This window comes from Heterocephalus glaber, unplaced genomic scaffold, assembly GCF_053883595.1.
Source record: "Heterocephalus glaber isolate CG9 unplaced genomic scaffold, H.glaber_assembly_v1.0 deba00000331, whole genome shotgun sequence".
Taxonomy (NCBI): domain Eukaryota; kingdom Metazoa; phylum Chordata; class Mammalia; order Rodentia; family Bathyergidae; genus Heterocephalus; species Heterocephalus glaber.
Window position 1 is genome coordinate 58,422,423 of NW_028258142.1, and position 22,606 is coordinate 58,445,028.

Here is a 22,606-nt window from a genome sequence, read left to right on the forward strand (position 1 = left end):
GTACATTTGATTATACATTTATTATTGTGTCTCTCTGATGTAGTACAGTTTATACATTTACTTTGCAATGGTTTTATGGTAATCAACCCCCTCAAAAAGTTGACAAGCTCTGGTTATTTTTAGAAAATGAGGATAAAGAAAAAGGGGTTAACAGCTTTGACAGGTCTGGCTTTTGAGTGTTAGAGCTTGGCTGAAGATTCAGGTATGTTTGGAACTCTACTTTCAAAAGATGCCCAATGTTACTATGCTGCTAACCATCCCAGCGCCTGTTACCCTGTCTGTCCATGTCCCATTTCAACAGAAACACCAAAGTGATGGGTTTTTCTGGATGCTGAGTGCAGTGATAGTAGCAGTTACTGTCCTGGTAATTGCCAAAATCTTAAGGTCCACATCCAAATTTAGTACCAGTGATTTTTAAGTGATGATAGAAAACGCCAAGACTGAGGTACTTGAATATGATTGGTTTCTCACATTTTAATATTTTAATTACTCATCTTTGTCCCAGGAGTCCTGATTGGTCAAGAAAGGATAGAGGGTAGGTAGAGTATTAGCCCATTTGTCTGATTTAGGTACTTATAATGAAGTTTAGGATTATCATGACATCTCCCCTCTTTATGTCTTCATGTTCAAGAGCCACAGGGAATAATGGCCATTTCCCTCTGATGTGAGTAATGTGATGGCATCTAACACTAAGGAATAAAATAGTGTTTCAGGGATACTAACTTGCATATAACTTCACCTGAACACTCTACCATAGGGGAAGGATGAGACCTAAGAATTCTAATGACTGTGTTTGTGTGATGGTCTTTTTACTCATTGTCTCATTTGGTTAGATGATTTTAGAAGAAACATATTTTCTGACCTGCTGGATGCTGATGCTCCTAGAGCAGATGAGGTAGGTTAGAAACACACTGTGTAAAAAGCCTTGTACTAGAATTTTTAAAAATTATTTCATTTCACTTGATTTTAAAGTCTTATTCCAAAGATATACTTAAAAATTGGATTTATAACAGCTTTTTAACTAATAGGGCTATATTAGAATTCAGCCTTCATGTAAGGTCTGAGAAGGGAGAGGTCCTGAATGTGCCTCCCTCACTATGCTGCGCCATGCACGGCCCTGGCTGAGCTGGACATTCGGGGAAAGCTAGGGCACCGTGTTCAGCCAGGCGCACAGTGTTTTGCTGAGCACAGGGACCTTCCACCTTGAATTCCAACTTCACAGTAATCCCAGGGGTCAGTCATAGGTCACGTGATTTTTATAAGGCTAAAAGTGAGATTTTAGGCTCATTTTGTTTGAAGTTGGGCGCTAGCAGGTGTGTTTTTTTGTAACGGGCCAGATAGTAAATATTTTGGGCTTTGCAGCCCCCGGACCCATTCTGCTGTGGTACTGCAACAATGCCAGGGGCACTTAGGGATGAGCATGCTAGGTGCCAGTAAAACTTTTTAAACACATGGGAGCCAGGCATGGTGGCACACATCTGTAATCCCAGCACTCAGGAGGCTGAGCCAGGAGGATCTCTGTGAGTTCAAGGCCAACCTCAGCTACACAATGAGTTCAAGGCTGCTCTGAGCTACATAGTGACACCTTGACTCAAAAATCACATGGGGGCCGGGGATTTAGCTCAGTGGTTCTGGTGCCTGCCTCACAAGCGCAAGGTCCTGAATTTGATCCTCGGTACCAAAAAACCCATGGGGCACAGCCCAGCTCCTGATTCTGCTTTAAAGTATGAATAAGATTTCAGTGTCACTGATTTCCGAAGAGCTAAATTTCAGCTAACAGCACGCAGAAACATAACATACCCATAACAGCTTATTCCACTGTAAGTGTACTTACAAAACTAGCTATGGTCCTGAGGTCACTGCATTCTGGCTGATTTCCTTGCCCACCCCTCCCCCACCTCTGAGGTCTGAGCCAATGTGTGTTCGTTGTTCTTGGAGCACCAGCCAACTGTACAACTGTTATAAAAATGTTTATTGTTTACCAAAACCAGTGGACCTCTTATCAAATGCTGCTTGGTAACAAAATCCTATCACAGTTTTAATAAAAAAGAAAAAAGATATAAGCTAACTATTGGTCTCATTGTCATTAGTTAGACTCTCTGCAAGGTCACTCAACCCCGACTTGTTCAGTGCGCTGATCAGGTTATCGGGTGTCGCATGGATGCCCTCTTGATCCTGCCAGGCAACCAGCAGCTGCCTTGCTCTCATCTTCATGTCTTCGCTATCACATTCAATCTGCCGGATTTCTGAGTCTTTCATTTCCAAGTGAGGAGCCAGAATCTTCCACTGTTCACCCAACTTGTTGGCAAATATTTCTATTTGTTCCCCTGTCACAGGTTTATCCCGCCGAACATCAGGGCCTAGAAAACAGCATCGATCATGCACAAAGTTCAGTGACTTACGATTCTAGTGTAGAGCAGAACTGGAAAGCTAAGGGGCCACTGAGTTCATCACCTTTCTTAAGCTGCACTTTAAAATGGTTCTTTCTATATTCTACATGGGTTGAATACCTCTCTTAAAATCATGATCAGGTCCATAATCAAAGCTAAAGCTGTTGCCTATCTTGTAATTGTGAAGACTCTCCCTGAAATCAACTGTTCCCTGCCAATTCCCAATGGAGAGAGGAATGACATTTTGCTTTAAAATGTATCTTCCTTCCCCTTATACAGCACCATTACTTCCAAATTTTATTATATAAATTAGTATTCTGATAGGTAATTTTATAAGTTAGAAGCAGAGCTAAGACAAAACAGAAGTTGAGAAGTAGATCAAATTAACGTACCTCTCAACACAGAACCCCAATCTTTTCCAATTTTGTAAAACAGCCAAGAAAATTCAATTCTTACTTTCATTTTCCTTCAGTAAAGTATCATTATCTTCCTCATCTTCATCCTCACCTGTTTTTATTTCTTCAGAAGGAGGCTAAAGGTGAGAAAGAAGAATGCTGAAAAGGATGCCAGTTTCTGAAGTAAGGTCAGCTGCAGGTGCTTTGCTTAGATAAGACCAATTGTGACCCAGTACTGGACTGAGGCCCTGCCCCAGAGCGTAACTGTGAACGCCAGGTAAGAGGCGTAGCTGGGAGAGTACGGATCTGGAGGAGGCACAGAGGGAGAGCCACAAATTGGACCCCCAACCCCTGCCCGCACAATACGGAGAGGTACAGATGCTGTACCTAAGGGTCAGGCAGTCACTACTACAGCCTTACATATGTAAGAAAAGAGCACGGTAGAAAGCTCAGGTTCTCTACTGGGGCTCCTTCACCTAGTCTTTGGTAGAAGGGGATACACTGCCAGACAGGAAAACTGCATGTCTTAAGTTTCAGAGAGGAAGTAGATTACCCAAGTATTATGAACTTAAATTATTTGCTACACAGAAGATGATTACTGGTCTTGTTAATGTACATATAATCAACACATTTTCCCCTCATTCTTAAGACATGGTTTGTAGGGTTTTTTTAACATGATAAACTAAATTCAGTCTGTATTCAAATAGAGCAGTATCAGCTTTAAAGAGGATAATGTCAAATAAGGGCTGTGAAAAGTGCTATTACTTACTGGTAGTTCCTTGGCTAACTTTATTACCATGTTTTCGAGATACTCTGGCAAGCTTTTAAACTGCTGGTTCGTCGGCTGGAAGAAATGTGGGCTTCTCCTTGCCAACAGTCTCAGGGCTCTCCAGCCATAATTTGAATTGTTCACAACTCTAGAAAAACAATGACAGTTTTGTACTTTTCAGTTCCTATTTCTGTATTCCCTTCTACTTAACATGATTCTGGTACAATTTCATACCCAATGGGCATGCTCAAAGCATCATTTTCTCATTCTAACCCTAAAGGACCACTCATTGTGTATACATGTACAAATATCAGAAGTCAACCGATTTGTAACTGTAACAGTCTGAAGAGGCAGGCTCAGGCACAGCCAGCACATTCTCAAAGTTTACATACATTTTACTTTAACAAATCAGAGCATGTGTCCCCGAGTCCTGGACAGATGCTGTATGTGTAGGACAGGAATCATCCATCTGTTACTTGGAAAAATATAGATTCATAAATTCCTAGCAAGTACCTACATTCAGTGACTTGATAGCCACACTTGAGGTATCACCTACAGATGTTAAGTTCAGAATATAAATCCAGCACTGGGTTTTGATGATACAATTGAATACACACTGAAGAACCCTAATCTGAAAATCTGAAGTGCACCAAAATCTGAAGCTTTCTGAGTGCCTCAAAAATGCTCAACTGGAAAAGCCTGTGCAAACATTCCAAATTCCCCAAAACTGAAATCTGAAGCATTTTGGATAAGGGATACTCATCAACCTGTATTTGGTTTCCTATTTATATAATAAACACCTAAATTTTAATTCACTTAATACCAGCCTCAGTAAATAAAAAATGGCTCAATGCACTGAAAGAAATATCCAGTAGCAAACACAGTAAACAGTGGAATCAAGAACTGGTCCCCAATGGAGCACGGGCATAGGCAGGACACATGGATCAGAAACCAAAACCTCTGAGAAATTCTAAAGATAGCAGGCAAAGGTGCAGAAAAATTGAAAGCAAAAGTTGACTTCATTTTACGTTTCTGGAAGTCCCCCCATCCCTAAGGTGACAGATGTGCTGTCTGCTCGCTTTGGTTCTCACACACAGGTTGCCAGTTGCCTGTGGGTTGTGCCTGTAGCACTAAAGACCTGAGAAACTACCCCTCGACAGTGCAGGCTCTTCCACGTTAGCACCTACTGTGAGGCTTTGCCTTCCCCACTGACATCCATTTAATCCGTTCTATTTTTCACACTTTGAAAATTCCAGGTCAGTGTTTTTATTCTCTAGAGATAAGCAACAATCTTGTTGAGCAGAAGCACACCTGAATACTCAAGCAGGACAACACTGGAGAAGAGCAGGGCCTGGGGCCATGGGGACTTTCCTGCCTCTGCCTTTACTAGCTGAGGATGGACGTCAGTCTCCTTAACTGGGAGAAGATATGAGGCAGGGCCTTAGTCTAACCTGACAGTGGTGTGAGAGGTGTTGGCACGCTCACGGTATTAGCCATACAGCCAACAGGGAGCATGAGAAAGCCACGAGAATGAGGCGTTCGGAGTGGAAAGTGCCATGAAGTGAACACTACAGGAGTGCAAGAAAGCAGCCTTGGCTGAGTCTGCAGGGAGGTCAGTCCAGGGGGTCAGCATGTGCCCACTCCAAACAGAAGGCCTTGGAGGGGAAGAGGGAGACTTCTGTGTGAGAGGCAGTGGCTGCAGCGGTAGGTAGGAGCCAGAGCAGGGAGGCCTGGAAGGCCTGGAAGGAGTATGGGACAGGCACACTCTAATACTTCATGCTGGAGACTGGACTTGGGCTTTTATTTTTTGGTGTTTGAGACAGGGCCTTGCTATGTAGGCCAGGCTGGCCTTGAAGTCATGGCAATCCTCCTGCCTCAGCCTCCTGAATGCTGGGATTACAGGCGTGCCTGCCGTGCATCACCATGCCCAGCTATGCACATTTATTTTAAAGATCAGCTGCATGGAGAACTGTAACTAAGTTAAGGGATCAGAGCAACTGTACAAACTCATCACGGGGTCTCACTACTTGGGAATCTTGAGTGCTAACTACACCATTCATGGTTCAAAGCGAATCCTTATTTCATCCCTGGAGTAACCCTGTGAAACGGGCACTGTCACTTTTAACCAAAGAGGAAGGGCTGGGGCTCCGAGTTGGAAATGGGAACCTACGAGGCCTATTTAAAACAGCCTGTGTTGCATCATCTAGAAAATTCTAGATAAAAAGGCTGACACAGTCCTGCAGTTACTCTCAAATGAGTAGGACAATGGAGACGGAGGTGGGGTGGCAGCGGGTGGAAAGACAACAGGTTCGAGAATGCAGTGTCATGGATGCGAAGAGAAGACACCGGACCCTAAGGAGGGGCAGTGCACTGGTGAAAAACAACTTTCAGGGTCAGCTTGCTCAATGGCTGCTTCAAAACAAGAGGTGACAGGTGGGAGCTGAGGGCAGTGACACAGGATGACAGAGCCGCTGGAGTGCACTGGGCAGAGGACCGAAGGTGTGGAGGGGACAGCAGAACCCTGGCTTCAAGCAGACTGTTCTCCCAGGACAGGTGGCAGTAGGTGTGCAGTTTGGGAGGGACAAGTCTTCTTACCATTTTGAATCATGGGTGATTCCAAATCCTGCTTGATAGTAGGAGTAATCCTTGAAATTAGAATGTGCAGTAATGTGAAGTGGGAAAAGCCCCGATGAGGAAACTTACTCTGCTGACTGAGCTCCTTATTAGGTGCTCTGATACAGAGCCTAAGAAAAGGTATTGGAGGAAATTAAAATTTGCTCATGAGAAACATTACTTACTTATATTCACTTTCAACCATGTTTTCAGGATCTGCTTGTTCAATGGCTTCTTCAAAGAATTCCTCCAAAGTTGGCATGTACTCCCTAGGCATTATAAAGTAACAGTGAGGACCACATATTTGTTTTTTTCTTCCTTTTTTATTGAGACAGGTTGTCACTATTACGCAGTCCTAGCTGGCCTCGAACTCACAGTAATCCTCCTACCTCAGCCTTCGCGTGCTGGGATTACAGACATGTCACCACACCCAGCAGGACTATATATTTCTAATACTCATAAAATGGTAGCAATGAAAGATCCTAACGTACCCATACATTAGTTAGGAATGAAACTTAGGAACTCATATTTCTAAGGAGTCAGAAAAGACCTGAAACTAAACTCACATCTTATAACCATACAGTATCATCTACTGTACATTGTATATAACACACTTTACACTCATGTGTGAATATGCTGCTATTCCAAGGGTGGCCAGGGTTTCATTTTATTTTTTTCCAGCACCAGGTATCGAACTCAGGACTTTGTGCTTGCAAGGCAGGCGCAGTGCCAGAGCTAAATCCCCAGCCCTTGGCCAGGGTTTTAATAGCATTTGAGTTTCACTAGCAAAAAAGTTATTTTTACTTCATGTCCCTATCCACTGAGAAACTTATTAAACCTAAACCCAAACTAATAGCAGACCTTAGTAAGATTTTAAGAGTTTAGCTTTTAGTTTTTGTTTTGGGTCATTATCGGGTAGCATGGTTTTTAATTAAATCTTTGATCGACTGATTGATTTTTTGGTACCAGGGATCGCACTCGGGACCTTGCGCTTGTGAGGCAGGCAGCGAACCACTGAGCTAAATCCCCGGCCCTTTCTTGATTTATTTTTAAAAAAAATTTTTGATACAGACTCAAATGAGATCCAAGGGTCAGATGAGAAGTTCTATGTCTCTGACTAAAACCAGAAAAATGGGGTCTCTAAGGAAATAGCATCGGGCCAGGGATTTAGCTCAGTGGTATAGACACCTGCCTTGCAAGCACAGTCCTGAGTTCCATCCCTGTTACAAAAAACAAAAAAAACAACAAAAGAGCATGACACTTGGGAGGCTGAGGCAGGAGGATTGCTGTGAGTTCAAGGCCAGCCTGGGCTACATAGTTGAAGGTCAATCTGGACTACAAAGCAAGACCTTGTCACAGAGAAATCAGCATCAAACCTTATGGGATAACACTTCATTACAATACAAAACTTCCTAATGAATATACAGGTCTGTAAGGTGTTTACATCACTCTTTTACATGTCATAACAAAATGAGATTCACAGTAATAACCAGCCAGAGCTGACTGTCATTGACAAATGTTTTGGAACCATTTTCTAGTTTTAATATTATATTTTTTAAGTGATCAAGACTAATGTGACAAACATGACTGCTACCCTATGCCGGGCTTCTGCCCTATGTGCTCTCAATTTTTACAGCCCTACAGATATGACTGAAGCTCCCTGTGCTCCCTTCCTGATCTCATTCTTTCTCCCTAGAGGTAGCTGCTATTCAGGATTTGGTATAATCATTCTTGTGCGTTTACAAGCATCCATACCCATGCATGCACTGAAACTTTTCAGTTAATGGAACCCTGCTTGTTCCCTTATGCAACTTCATTTTTCTGAAGTTTTCCTGAGTCAATAGAGTAGTTTTCATCCATTAATTTTCTGGTGCTGTGCATACAGTATCCCATTTTATGAACACGCCACAAGTTCCCTGTGTTCCACTGACAGGTTTTCTTCCTTTTACCTTAATGCTAACCATTTTTGTGCCTGTCTCCTTGTGGGAGGCCTATAGTTTCTTTAGGCACCATGGCCTTCAAACTTCCACTGCAGTCCCCAATGTTGCAAAAGTCATTTCATATTGCAACCCAGTATACACAGATCAATGTAAGTATTATGCGTATCATATGAATGAAGTTAGTGTTTTTACAAGTCTATTTTCTGTTTCACTAAAAATGTGGTAAGAACTACTAAAATGACTTCAAATGTCTTGAAAACTCCGCTAGGATCATCTTTGTAGGAGAGGAATGGATGAGTCATACAGTGCACTTAACTTTCAGGTGTGACAGGTGTCTTTCAAAGTGGCTGTGCCATCTCGACTGCAACCAGCAGCAAAGGCAAAATATTTTCATCTGCAATTCCTACAAATACGTTGGTATTTCAAATCACTGAGTCTCTTGGCTATGAAATTGGCTGCCGTCGTTCTTAACTGTACTTCCAGTTATCAGTGAAGCTGGGCACCTTTTCAGAGCTTGTTAAGGCTGCTACTTTTGAAACCGACTATTCCTGTGTCAGTTTTGTTCTACTGGGTTGACTTAGTCTCAGATTTGACAGGCATCTCATTTTATTAATCCTGCTTGTAGTTTATTTTTCTGGTCTTAAAATCTTTTGGTTTGTTGCTCCTCTATTATTTGTGACTGCTACAATGATTTTATTAGCATTTCTAGGTATTTTATGGTGGAAGGCCATAGTCAATCATAGGGAACTTACGAACTCTGATCTTAGCTGAGAAAAGATTCCATTATCCAGTGAAGCTACATTCAAGAAAAGACAGCATTTGAAGAATGTTAAACTTGCCTTGTGTCTGATTTACAGGCTTCCATATTATCAGGACACAGATTCCAAAGCCTTGTTAACTCCTCACTACAAAATAGACACAAAATTTTTTGGACACCACCCTCATATACCTTAAAACCAAACAGAAAAACAACATAAACGGTGGATTTCTGGCTGGTGATAGTATGAGTTTTACTTTTCTCCTTCATAATTTTTGGTATTTAACAGGTTTGCTTTAGTCATGTATGTACATAACAAACCCAAATTTATATTCTATTTGGATGTGAAAAACTGGAGAGTTCTTACGGTAACATATTCAAAATATAAAAATAACTAAGACTACCCCACACATGAAGAGAAGTTGACCTACTTTCCCATCAGAATTTTCTTATTGGGTCCTTTCCCAAGGAAGTCCTCTGGGGCTGTTCTTTTCCGTACCACTCTCGTGGGCTTGGAATCTGATGTTCTGGGGGGAACAAAGCACACACTCATTTTGGAATTGCATATGAACCACAGAAAGGGCAAAGCCTTAATGGGAAAGAAAACTTAGGGCTGGGGTGGTTATTAGATCAGGGGTAGGTTTGACAAGCATGTGCAAGGCCTTAGGTTTGATCTCAAGCACCACAAAAAACTAAAACCAAACAAACACAGGGAAAGGCTGTTCTTCTCATGAAAAAGATGAAAGCTTTATATTACAATAAAATACTCATGAGACAGAAAACAAAAATGCCACAAAATAGGTCAAATTATAAGTAGAGACACAAGATTTTTTTTCAGTTGTAAATAAAGATCAGCCTATTCTGAGAACGAAAAGAATTCTGAAGTAAAAATACAAAGTAAAGTGAAGTAAGTGGTTGTACTAACAGTTTAACTTACACTTTTATATAAAATAGATACATATCCATGTGATACAATCATATCTAATTATATTTTGAAATATCTTCCTCATTTCTTCTGATGAGTATACATTTATTTACCTTTCTTTCACAAAACTTGGGCAACCTTCATTTTTCCATGAGTTCCAATTTTCTTCCGTGTTTAATATATGCTGGGAAAAACAAAGAAATTACCTTTGCATAATGAAATTCTTTTGAAATTATATTTGGTGCTAAGAAAACCACATGTGTCACATACCTCTACCATCTTTGAAAATCTTTCTCCATCGGGGGGGTTTTCAGATAGTAGCTGTGATTAGAAAGAATACACTAAGCTTTCAACAACTTTCTGCATCATAGGAGTGGTTTGTAGGCAGAGAACCAAGAAGTGTTTGTGGTCTTGTACCTGAGCTTAACTTTATCCTTATTTTCCTATTTGGGGCTGAAACAAAGAAAATTCTAAATTTCCATTTTTTTCAATCATAGGTTTGTTGCATGTTGGACTTACTTGATAGACTGATTTTGTAGTATCTTCAATCCAGAGTGATTGTTCATCAGTTAAAACATAGTTTGAACTAGGGAAAAAAATAAACACACTTAAGTTACAGCAACGTATATTTAATTTTAAAGTTGACTTATAATTTTGAAAACAATACAAGGCATGTAACATATAACTTAATCATACTGGAAATAATGTCAAAAATTACCAAGAACAGTCACAAATGAGAGAATGCAGAGAAAGTTCTTGCATATCATACTTAAGAGAATGAAGGCACGAGGTGTGGATGAGAAAAATAAAACCTTCAGTTAACTGATCTGATGATGAACAGAGTAATGTTTCAAAAGCTTAATGCAAGCTGAAAACCTCTAAGATGACATAACCTATTCCTATATTGATGCACATTTAGGCAGGCGTGCAATGTTCTTTTAAAACTCATTCAAAATACAATGAACCAGAAAGCAAAAACCCTAGCAAATGCTGCAGCAAACCCCCAGCATTATGCCACCATGACCTGAGCCCTCCCCTGCACGGCTGCTCTACAGTCCTGCAGCAGGCACGGAGGACAGCCGTGGAACCGAGCTAGCCCTGCACCCAAGGGGACACATGAAAGACTTATGTCCAAGGCCACAAAGCTTGAGGTTCAGACTCAAGTCTTACTCCAAAGTTCCTGTTTCATACCCCATGCTAAACCTTCACAACAGAAGGAGTGACAATTTTAAGAGTGGTATCAAGGTCCTGAGTTTGATCCCTGGTACCAAAAAAACCCCAAAAAAACAGGTATAGAAGCCAGTGCGTGATGACAGCACAAACCCAGCAGGGTCGGGTCCTTCATGCAACTAACACTGCACTGCTTTGTGCACCTGACACAGTGCCTCAAGTGTGCACCTCTTCCACGGCGGACAAGAGGAAATGGTCTGCACCAGAAGGGGAAGGGGAGGGAAGCTGACGAGGTTTTGTGAAGCCCCAGAGAAACCAGAACTACTCCTTGCTTCAGGCTTTTCTCAGTCCCTTTGGGTCTGATGATCTAGACAAGGCCACTCCTGTAAGGGAAGTGCTGCTGGCTCAGCTTGCAAATGAGGCCGGAGGAGGCACAGAGCACTGGGAGTGTGAGCGGGGACCTCCACCCACAAAGAGAAAGCAAAAAACTCGGGAGCCCTACAGCCTAGGAGAGAAGACTCACACGAACAGAAGATGTATTTTAACACCTTTTCCTCAAAATAGCCTACATCTGAAAGCTCCCATTGGCTGTTTGCTGTAAGAGAAGCAATAAAGGGATGTGATTCTCATACAGAAAATGAGCCCACTACGCAAGAAAAACCATGACCAAGTCCTTTCCTTGGCACCTGTTTAAAGACCCTTTACCACCCTGGTTCACTTACCTTTTGAACTTGACCTGCCCCTTGAGATACTGGAATAAAATGAGATACTGCAGCAGGATGTGTCGACGGAAGTTACTATCACTCAGCTGTAAATCCATCAACTACTCAAAAAACAAGCACATACACAAAACAGTTTGTTAAGATCAAGTTTTGCCTAAAGGAACAGGTTATGCAACTACAGAAATGGAAGATTCCAATTCAATCAAAATATATTTGTCATGAGGTCCATCCATGGGAAGTGTTGCCAAAGCCCAAGGACAGAACAGCAAAGGCATCATTTAGGTTTCTTGACCATTTGAGGCCATGAGATATTCATGCTGGTGCTCTATCAGGACAAAATAAGGCAGAAATATTAAAAAGGGAGTGGCCAGCACTCTTCCAGACAAATCCAGGCTACAGTAGAGAGGTACATGCAGATGGACAGCACTGCCCTGGGTACCACACATCAGGGTGGGCCCATAAAGGGCCTGTGCTGAGGCTGTGAGCCATGGGAGGTAAGAAAACAGCAGGAAGTCATCTGTGACTGAGTAGGCTTTCTTTTTCGGGTTTTAGAGAAAATTACACCCTACTTGTACTGTCAGAGAATATGGACTAGAAAGGACTTGAAGATCATTAATGAGGAAGGTCTTGTTCAACCATCCTGCACCTAGCTGGTTCATTGCAGGAGTAACATCCAGTGATGAAAGAAAGTCGTTCTGATTATGTCCCGAGAGGACATAAGCTGAAGATTATACCTACAGACTCACATCACTTCTGCCTTTATGACCTAGAGCAGTGATGGCAAACATTTTAGAGCTTTCAGTGGTAACACAGCTGGCTGTGGCACGTGTGCCAGAAGTTCACCCTCACTGACCTACAGCAACAACAGGGAGCCAGCCTCTAGATGAATAACCAGCAAGACAGTCCGAAGGCCTGGCCACTGGTTTCTGGTTCAATATCTGGCTCAGTGAAGCCAAGGTCTGTTTCTAGCTACCAAAGCAGGCCACCATGTAACAGCCGTTTCACTCACTAGCAGCTTCCTTCAACTGAACAATCCCCATGGGGTTAAGCAATCCCTGTCCTTAAATTAAAAAAAAAATACTGCCCTTCCAGTCAGCTTCCCCTTACCTTTAGGAACTGAGTATCAGATTCTGTTATTTATCCTACTGACCCTCCCATCCCCAATTGGCAGATGTGAATGGTGTGTGATCAGTTTTCCTGTCCTCCAAATCCTGGGGGACTGGACTCCACATGGCCCTCAGTTCCTGGACCTCAACCCACCCACTGGCACGTCCTTCTACTGCAGCTCCTCCCTGGGTGGCCACAAGTACGACCAGGTGATCACTCGGCCCCCAGCGCTGAAGCCTTGAGCTCACAATAAGCTCCTTCCCTTCCCCAGTCTTGCACTTAGTTGCTTCCCGATATACCTAATATTTGGATTTTACTGAGACCCAAAGGCCCTCAAACTCTTTATTTTCTGCATATCTGAGAGTCCTATCCTGTTTATATTATAATCTTATTTTAGTCTAGATAAAGGTCAGGAAAATTTTTCCCAAAGGGCCAAATACTAAGTATTCTAGGCTCTGCAGGCCCTTATGCAAACATTTAAAATGTAAACAAGCAAGCAAACAAAAACAAGCAGTGGGCCAGATTGAGCTGTGGGCTGTAGTCTGCCGAAACTCCTCAGTTCCTCTCTTCCGACTTCATTCCTGTTCCACAGTTTCGTCACTTCTAGTCACCACCACACTAACTCTAAGGTTCCAATCTAGGCTGCAAGTGGAGGTGCTTGAGGGAATACACCAAATCGCATCACTGTGCTGTTGTCTCCCAACTTAAAAATCTTTTATTCTTTAATAAAAATATTTTATTCTTTAAGACTCCTCTTCTGCCCACGAACTATTTTAAACCTTTTCAATTAACCACAAACCCTAATTACCACCCCTCCTCACTTGTAGTACATAACTACCTGCTTTCAACAAGGTAGTTATGAAGTTGGAAGTCACTTAATTTCTTGGCCTCAAAGCTACAAATCAGTGGCACCCACACCTGTTTCTTCATTTCCTTCTGTTACAACACCTTCATGGCTAAAGGAAATCCACTCAACTGGACAAAGAGCTGCTCCTTCATTAACTGCCCTGCTTCCGTATCTTCTAGCCCTGTCTTTCCAAACTCCCTTCATTAGCATTAAATACTAATGTCATCCTCACCCTGCCCTCCCTTTAAAGCAAAGCTTCCGGAAAGAATCAACTGGTTACTGTTTCCCGTTGGTGCCTCAATCTGTTCTTAGTTTCCCTGTTTACCAATTCATTGACAATGTTTCTGTCAAGCTCACCAATGACTCAGTTATTAAATCTAACAGTTTTCCAGTCCTCACTCTGATACACCTGGCTTCCATGAATTCATGCTTTCCTAGTTTTTCTCTGCTCTCACTTGCTACCATTCAAGGCCTTTGTCTTTCCTTTTCCATGAACAAGTTCCCACCAGCTCTGCACCACCTAGTGGGACTGCCCCATGCCACTTGATAGGACAGTCATGCAAGTGCCACCAGTGAGTGGTTCGGAGCCACCACCCTGCTCATGAACGTGTTAAATGTTGGTTTTCCTCTGGGTTCAGTTTAACATTTTCTTCTCTTTCCAATCTATAATCTCTTCCCTGGCTATCTTACACACTACAGCATTACTTACCACTTAAAAACTGAACCCCCAGGGCCGGGATTTAGCTCAGTGGTTCCCCTGCCTCCCAAGCACGAGGTCCAGAGTTCGATCCCCAGTACCAAAAACAAAAACAAAAACCTGAACCCCCAAATCCATACTGTCAACTTAGATCTCATTCCACATCTCTACTTGAATGTTTAACTGACACTTGATAGATTTCATGAACAAAAGTCAAAGACTGATCTTCCTCACAAAACCTATTCTTTTCCAGGGTTTGCTAATTCAGTGAGAGGCTCCACCCTCTACCCATTTGCCTATGTAACTCTAGGAAGGCTCCCCGGAGGAGGCAGTGTCTAAATGAAAAACATTAGAAGCAAACCTAAAGCTGAAGAGTCAGTGAGAAGAAATTAACAGGAGGAAGAAAGAAAAGAGGCTGAGTCAAATAAACAGGCCCATCACAAGGACCTACATAGTGAGCCGGGAGTGGGGACGTAAGAACCAGGCTGGATGTGATCAAGGTGGCTAGGCATTGTTTATTAACTCTGCATCTATCTCTGTAAGTCCTTTAATTTCATATATTTTGTTAGAAGATAATTTTTCTTTTAACGAAACAATGAATTACGAATAGCAGCCAAGAAGACACTGAATCAGAGCCAAGAAGGGGTTTGTCAGATCATAAGCACATTACACTTAAGAAGTTTGGGCCATGGATTCAGCTCAGTGGTTCCGCCACCTGCCTAGAAAGTGCAAGGTCCCAAGTTCGATCCCCGATACCAATAAGTAAATAAACAACCAACCAAACTGGTCAGTATGTAACTGGCTTTGTGGATTGTATTGTCTCTATCACAGCTAGCCATCTCTGCTCTTGTACTGCAAAAGCAGTCAGAGACAATTTGTAAATGAGGGAGAATAGCCATGGTCCAACAAAACCTGCATTACAGATTTGCCAATCACTGCTGTAGTTTATGCATTTTCAGGGCTATATACACTGACTACCCACCCAGTCTCCTGCTTAGGAATGCTAAGGTTGCTGCCAAACTTTCACTTACAGATCACTGACCATGTATTGTTCTTGACTTTAATGGGAGTACTTTTAAAAGTTTGATTATTATGTACATTTGCCATAAGGTTTTCATCAATTTCCTTTATCAACTTAAGAGAAAATTCTCTTCTACTTCTGAGTTCTGTCATACTAGATTTTATTGAATTTTCTTGGTATTTCACTGAGAGGAAGGAACATTTTATCTTTACTGTTAGTAATTTGGCATTATAGTAACCTTTCCAGTGAACCACACACAGGATGATTCCTTTGAAGTTTCTATCTAAAAATTAAAAAAAACAAAACAGCAACTTCCATTGATTGTTGAATATTAAAAACATTTTATTTGTCATATCTATAAATGAGATTAACACATACTTTTTTCCCCTATTCCATCTTTAATATTCTTAAAATTTGTATTTTTATATAATGAACTGGGCTGATACTCCTCTTTTAAATTTCTGAAAATTTTCATTTATACCAAGAGCTATTCTTTGAAATGCTAGTAATATATGCCCCAAAACTTCTGGTCCTGATGTAATTTTTACTACTATTTCTTCAATGATTATTCATTGGTTTTCTGTTTTGTTCTTTTGTTTTTTTGGTACCGGAGATCGAACTCGGGTCCTTCTGCTTGCACAGCAGGCAGCGAAACCACTGAGCTAAATCCCCGGCCCCATTCATTGGTTTTCTACTTGATTGTAGGGATGTATTCTGTAAAGTTTGTTCTGGTCCAGTAATTTATTCTTTTTTTGAGGTTTATTCTTTATTCTTCCAGGTTCTTGAGTTGAATGTTCAATCTGTCCCTCTTTCTTGCTTTAATTTTCCTTTTATGTCTCACTTTGTTACCTTCACTTCCAACACATACTACTTCCGTGTAATTTTGTTATGAAGTATTTATGACAAATTCGGAACTTTACTATGATTTCTTCTTTAACTCCTAGGATATGTATTTTATTCTTTCCATATTGGCTTCCTTGTAAACTATACTTCCTGCAATTCTAATGTTCTAATTTAATGATGCTGTGAGCAGAGGATGTTGCACGATATGCAAGCTTTGAAATTCACTGAGACTTCCTCCCTAGAGCTATCAAGTTTTGTGAACGTTCTATGTTCATGCAAAAAAAAATTGGTTGTATTTGTATGGGTTTCTATGTGTAAGCTTACTATTTGTATTGTCCACAGCTTCTATGTATCTATTAATCTTTAGTTTTCCTAATCCATCAGTTTTTTTTGAGACAGGGTTTCACTATGTAGTTCAGGCTGGCTTTGAACTCACAGTGATCCTCCTGCCTCTGCCTCCCAAGTGCAGGGATTACAGGCGCACACCACCATGCCCGGACTCTAATCCATCAGTTTTTGATGGAAGCCCCTAAAAATATTGCCAAATTAATTATGAATATGCCAACTTCTTATAATTTTACAAATTTTTGCCTAATATATTTTGAGGACACATTAAGTTCATAGTATATATAATACATATATTACTATATATTCATTGTACATATATATTATTCACAGTATATATAATATATATAATTAAGTTCACATTATATATATATTATTAAGTTCACATTAGATAAGTTCACAGTATCTTCTTAGTGGTTCATTACCTTTTTATGTGGATTTTAAAATCTGATTTATGCATTTTACTTTTTTTTCTTGTTATTATAGTTTTCTTTTTAACTGTTATTAGCTTGAATGTCTTTCCACCCAATATTAATAATTTTGTTTTAGATACATTCTCATTGAGGAAGCAAATTATCATGTGCTCCATATGCCATTTGTTAAATTTCTCTTGCATTCTTTTCTACATGAATTTTAAGGTTCTTAGGTATGGTGAATGAAATGGTATTTCCTAAACAATATAGGCAATTACGCTGTTACCTACACTTAGGATTAATTAAGGATAAATATGGCTGAAAAAAATCAGTTTTGACTAAATAACAAATGTCTACATACTGGTTTTCATAAAACTCCGACAATAGTGCAATTTATATCTCTCCTACAGAATACGCCTATGTCTAATAAAGCAAATGGAGAACAAAGCATCAACCTTACACTTCAATGTAGAGATTTCTCTGAAAATGTCTAACCTTGTTTTCTATTATTAAAATGTCTTTAGAAATATTACTTACACCAAGGAAAAAAAGTTTAAGACATTCAGAGTTTTAAATTGAATGTCATATCTTGAGAAATATAACCTCTAACTGCTAACAGGTACACAATTCATGTTGTTTTATAATTTTTTTAGCCCAGATATTATTTATATTGACACCATAGTTTTCTTGTTTTTGATGGCAATGTGGACTGGACCATGAAATCAACCCACGCTAGACAGGTGCTCTATCACTGAGCTAAATTTCCAGCCATAACACTTTAGCTCTTCAAAACGTATGAATCTTTAAGATTTCTTTGCCAAGCAAGGAAATGACCTTTGCAATTTTATTTTGCTCTTAAACATAAGGTAAAATGAAAGTTTTCAATTCTTTATTCAACCAAAGAGTTTATTTCACTTAAATTAATAAATATGGCTGGGTTTTAAAAAAATCTGATCTGATCCTTTGTGCTGTTCAGTATGTTAAATGTTTATACACGTTATTTCTGATACACTGGGACTTATTTTTACCCCTCTTATGTTCCTTTGCCCCCGCTTCCTGCCATCTGCTGGACTTATAAGGCAGTCTAGATTCCCTCTTGCCTTCCTTTTGGTAGTTATTCTTTTAACATATGTGAAAAGTCTGGAGTATCCTTTCCTTTTCCTGAAGATTACAAGAAATGCATTGAGTTTAAATTATTCATTAAACATCTTTGCTTTCCCTTCCCATGTTGTTGCTGTCATCTAGTTAAGTTCCACATTATTTTTTTCCACATTATTTTTAAAAATCACTTGCTATGAAGTTTTTGTTTACAGTCAATAGCAAATTGGTCACATTTTTCAATATTTGTGCTCACCACTGCTTTCTGTATCCCACTTTTTTTTTTTTGGTACCGGGGATCGAACTCAGGTCCTTGTGCTTACGCAGCAGGTGGCGAAACCACTGAGCTAAATCCCCAACCCTATCCCACTCTTTTCTTAATAGATTAAATTTCCTTCCTCCTGAAAAACATCTTTTATTACTTTCAAAATGAGGCTCCTGAAGTTTTCCAAGTCCTTAATTGTCTCTTACACCCAGTCTTGAGTGTGTTTAGGTAGATATGAAATTCTAGAATCATACCTATTCTTTCCCCTCAGCACTTTAACATTTCTCCAGTCTTCTGGGATTGATGGCTTATAAAGATTAAAAATCTGCTACGAAGAGCTGTTCATTCCCAATATAGTGGTCCTTTCCCCTCCTTTGGTGCCTGTTACCCCAGAGTTACAACATGGTGTATTGGAGTGTGGTTTATCTTTATTCTGTTTGCTAACTGTAGCATACTTTTAATCTGAGGACTCGGGAATTCAAATCTTTGAAGATAGTTTCTATGTCATTTTTTCTTGTTCTTTGAAAATCTTATTGTTGGAATTTCTGTTTCATGACTTTCAAATGCTCTTTCGCTTAAAAAAAAAATCTCTCTGTGCTGCATTGTGGATGAAGTTCTCGTCACTATCTTCAATTCGCTGGTTGTGTCCAGCCTACAGTTGAATCCTTTGTGTTGTCCACTGATTTCAATGAATGTATTTCCCATTTCCGAGATTCCCAAGTAGTGGTCACATTCAATTGTCTGACAGCATTTCTGTTGCATCTGTTTCTTGATTTCTCATTCTCTTTTTATGAGTGCTATCTTAACAATTCTTAGTATCCAAAATATTTATAAAGTCTTGGCCAGGCTGTATATTTCATCTAGAATAAACTGATATATATTCCAACAATTGATTTTCTTTATAGATTTTGGAAATTTTTTTTGGTACCAGGAATCGAACTTGGGTCCTTGCATTTGCACAGCAGGCGGCGAAACCACTGAGCTAAATCCCCGGCCCTGGAATTTTAATTTATCAGTTTTGAATATAAAGATTTTCTTGGGCGGGGGGGGGTGTCTGCTTACATTGCGTCTGTGTACACCATTCCCTCTCTAGCAGTTCTGCTCTGCTTCCACTAGGGCCTTGGGCCCAGGTCTGCATGAAATCTTATGATTGGAGCAGCTTTTCATGCAATTACAGGCAGTATCACATAGCCAGTGACTGAGCAGGCAGAAGGACACACAGCTGCATTTTCGTAGTCCTGGGACTGTATTTCCTATAAAACTGCACCCCTTGGCAGAAGATTAGTAATACTTTTCTTAGTTTCTTTTCAAAAGTGGCTACAATTCCATCCCAGACCCCAGCTGCCATCAGAGAATCTGGCTTTGTCCCAGCTCCACAAGGCACACATTTGGGCTATTTTACTCGCAGCCAAACTTCCGGTGCCTGACAGGCCATGGCTTTAGTTTCAGCATTTCTGGTCCATGAAGATCTTTATTTTGTTTCTGGAAGCCCAGCTTTGTCTTTTTATATTTTGCCTGTCACTGCTATGTGTTTACAGCGAAGAGCATGAATTGAAACATAAACTCAGTGTGCTGTATTGACTAGAAAATGTGTATCATCCCTTAGCATTGTGTTTGAACAAAGTTGACTTACTGTAATGTATAAATAAGAGTAATGGGGAACTTTCAAACCCCTTGTACCTAAATGATAAATTACAAAATATTTTTATAAATGCAAGTTAAATATAAGATTAAATTTAAAATTTGTACAGTTGAAAATAATTAAGCTGCATTAATTCTAAAATGAGTCTAAAAAACTAGGACCAGGGATTTAGCTCAGTGGTTACACCGCCTGCTTTGCCAGCACAAGGACCTGAGTTTGATCCCTGGTACCAAATAAAAACAAAAAAACACAAAAACCACTGCACTTCAGTGGTTGCTGAGTCTACAAAACGGACATAACATAGAACAACCTCTTTTGTCTTTGAAATCAAATTAGTCCTAGTTGCCCAAGGAGAAAAAGTACTATTTATCAACTTTAACCAAAAGTAAAGTAAGAAACAATTCTATTGAACTTAAGACTATCAGCTAAAAGGAAAAAAACAAAAAACATTTCTAATTATGCTTAGTGAAAAAGAAAGTTAATACCTTTTCACTTGTTAAAAATTTTGCAAAATATACATGTTCTCCTCCTGTTTTCAATTCTTCCATCTTTTTCCTGGAGGCCTGAGTGTCATCTAATTTATAACTCTTAAAAACAGCTAAAACTTCTTCAGAATACTGAAAAGTAAAAATATCAGTTAGTTTTATTTGGCATTGTTACCAAAAATTTGTTTAATGTTTTTCTGTACCAAATACTTAGAATGTACTCACAGTCAACCATATATGTATAATGGAAATGGGGATAAAAACTATTTTATATGTAAAAGATTTCATGGTACTGTGAAAGTAGAAATAAACTTCCTCCTAAAGAAACATGATTTCTGGGCCAGGAATTTAGCTCAGTGGTGCCGCTGCCTGCCTCAAAAGCTCAAGGTCCTGAATTTGTTCCCAGGTACCAAAAAAACCCACAGGATTTCTTCTTAGGTTTGTGTGAGGGCAAACAGTTAAAGGAATGCTTTGAGAGTATAATCGTCCCTTGGTACCTGCAGGGGACAGGTCTGAGGGCCTCACCCCATCCCATGGAACCCCAATCTAAGGATGCCTAAGTCCCTTAAATACAAGGGCACACTACTGACATATAAGTATGCACAGCCTCCTGTGTGCTTTGAACCATCTCCATTACTTACAATGTAAATGCTATGAAAATAGTTTTTATGCTGTATTGCTCAGGGAATAAGAAAAAAGCCTGTGTATGTTCAGTACATATGTAATTTTTTCCCCAAACATTTTTAATCTGTAGCTGGTTGAATCCACAGGTGTGGTTCCCACTGATGTATGAAGGGCTGAATGAACACAGAAATTTACCAGTGAAATTACTGAAAACTCTCACGCACTTCTCATGCTAAGACTGTGACCAAACAGAACAAGGATGTCAAATTCTGTCCAACTGGAAGATTCTTTATGACTTCAATAACCATTTAATATGAATTTGGATGGTACCCCCCTTCTAAACTGCATATAAAATAAGAATTATTAAAGATAATATGGAACATACACTATGTTACTTTAGAGCTATTTATCCTGGATATTAATTATGACAATAATGGACAAATTAATTTAAAAAAAAGAAAAAAGGAAATACCATTCTGTAAAACAGGTATGGCAAACATTTTCTGTAAAGGACCAGACATGTTAAGTATTTGAGACTTTAAGCCAGGTATGGTGGCATACACCTGTAATCCCAGCACTCAGGGGGCTGAGACAGGAGGATCACTTGAGTTCAAGGCCAGCCTGAGCTACATAGTAAGAGCCTGTCTCAAAAAAAGAAAACTGAGGTTTTGTGGCCCATATAGCATCCATAGCAACTACTCAACTTTGCCATTAAATCACAGAAACTACCACAGATAAATGGTCATGGATGCATTACAGTATATACCTTTTTACAAAGCAATAGGCTGATTTGACCCAAAACCGTAAGTTCACCACTATGGATTTAATACTGTATTCTTTTATAAAACAGGTAAAATAACTTTATATAAAACAAAGATAGAATATACTCTAGGAAGCTGAGGTAGGAGGATTGTAAGTTTAAGATCAGCCTGGGCAAATTAGCAAGACCTTGTCTCAAAATAAAAATGTTTTTAAAAAAGGGCTGGGGATGTAGCTCAGTGTGAAGGCTTTGGGTTCAATCTCCAGTATCAAGAAAAACTAAAAAAGGTAAAATGTCCTCAGCAGAACAATTAATTTATACTGATAACAATCATTATATTAAAAAAACCCTCAAGGTTTTAGTTTTAATTTTTAAATTTCCAACTCATTTGTAAAATCAGTGGTTTAAATATCAGTTTACAGTCTATCTGCTGTATCTTATAAAATAGGTACAAAAATATTTGACACAAAATTCTACAGTGAAAAGTACCCTGGACAAGAGTTACGACTTAGCCCTGCCACTAGCTGTTAAAAACTGGGCTTTTAATAGCATGTGACTGGCAGCTCACCTTGAGAAAAGTTTTCCATGAAATCTTCTCATAGCATTGCACTGGGTTCCTGAAGTAATCCTGAAGCGACCAGAATTTTCTGTACAAGTTGTAATCGATTGGAATGGAGCTAATAAAATAAATGTCACATTAATCACTTAAATTCTTTTACAAATACGTAAATTTTGGGAGATCACAAATCCTCCTTAGAAGCTCATGGAAAAAAAGAAG

At 39.8% G+C, this 22,606-nt stretch overlaps 1 protein-coding gene across 5 annotated transcripts in view; it reads right to left on the reverse strand.

The window, feature by feature from the left end:
• Positions 1-1,954: 1,954 nt before the first annotated feature.
• Thoc1 (THO complex subunit 1) overlaps positions 1,955-22,606 on the reverse strand; it is a 39,508-nt gene continuing 18,856 nt past the window's right edge. For 3 of the 5 annotated variants that reach the window (XM_013075238.3, XM_087189889.1, XM_087189885.1), the window contains 12 exons: positions 22,397-22,505; positions 20,445-20,576; positions 11,682-11,782; positions 10,309-10,375; positions 10,060-10,110; positions 9,903-9,973; positions 9,296-9,391; positions 8,947-9,012; positions 6,353-6,436; positions 3,555-3,702; positions 2,847-2,922; positions 1,955-2,360 (listed from right to left, as the gene is read on the reverse strand). In XM_013075238.3, coding sequence (XP_012930692.2) covers positions 2,065-2,360; positions 2,847-2,922; positions 3,555-3,702; positions 6,353-6,436; positions 8,947-9,012; positions 9,296-9,391; positions 9,903-9,973; positions 10,060-10,110; positions 10,309-10,375; positions 11,682-11,782; positions 20,445-20,576; positions 22,397-22,505 — 1,297 coding nt within the window. In that variant the 3' untranslated portion in view covers positions 1,955-2,064. The remainder of the gene's footprint in view (positions 2,361-2,846; positions 2,923-3,554; positions 3,703-6,352; positions 6,437-8,946; positions 9,013-9,295; positions 9,392-9,902; positions 9,974-10,059; positions 10,111-10,308; positions 10,376-11,681; positions 11,783-20,444; positions 20,577-22,396; positions 22,506-22,606) is intronic. The other 2 variants (XM_013075239.3, XM_021265183.2) reach the window with 2 other exon arrangements.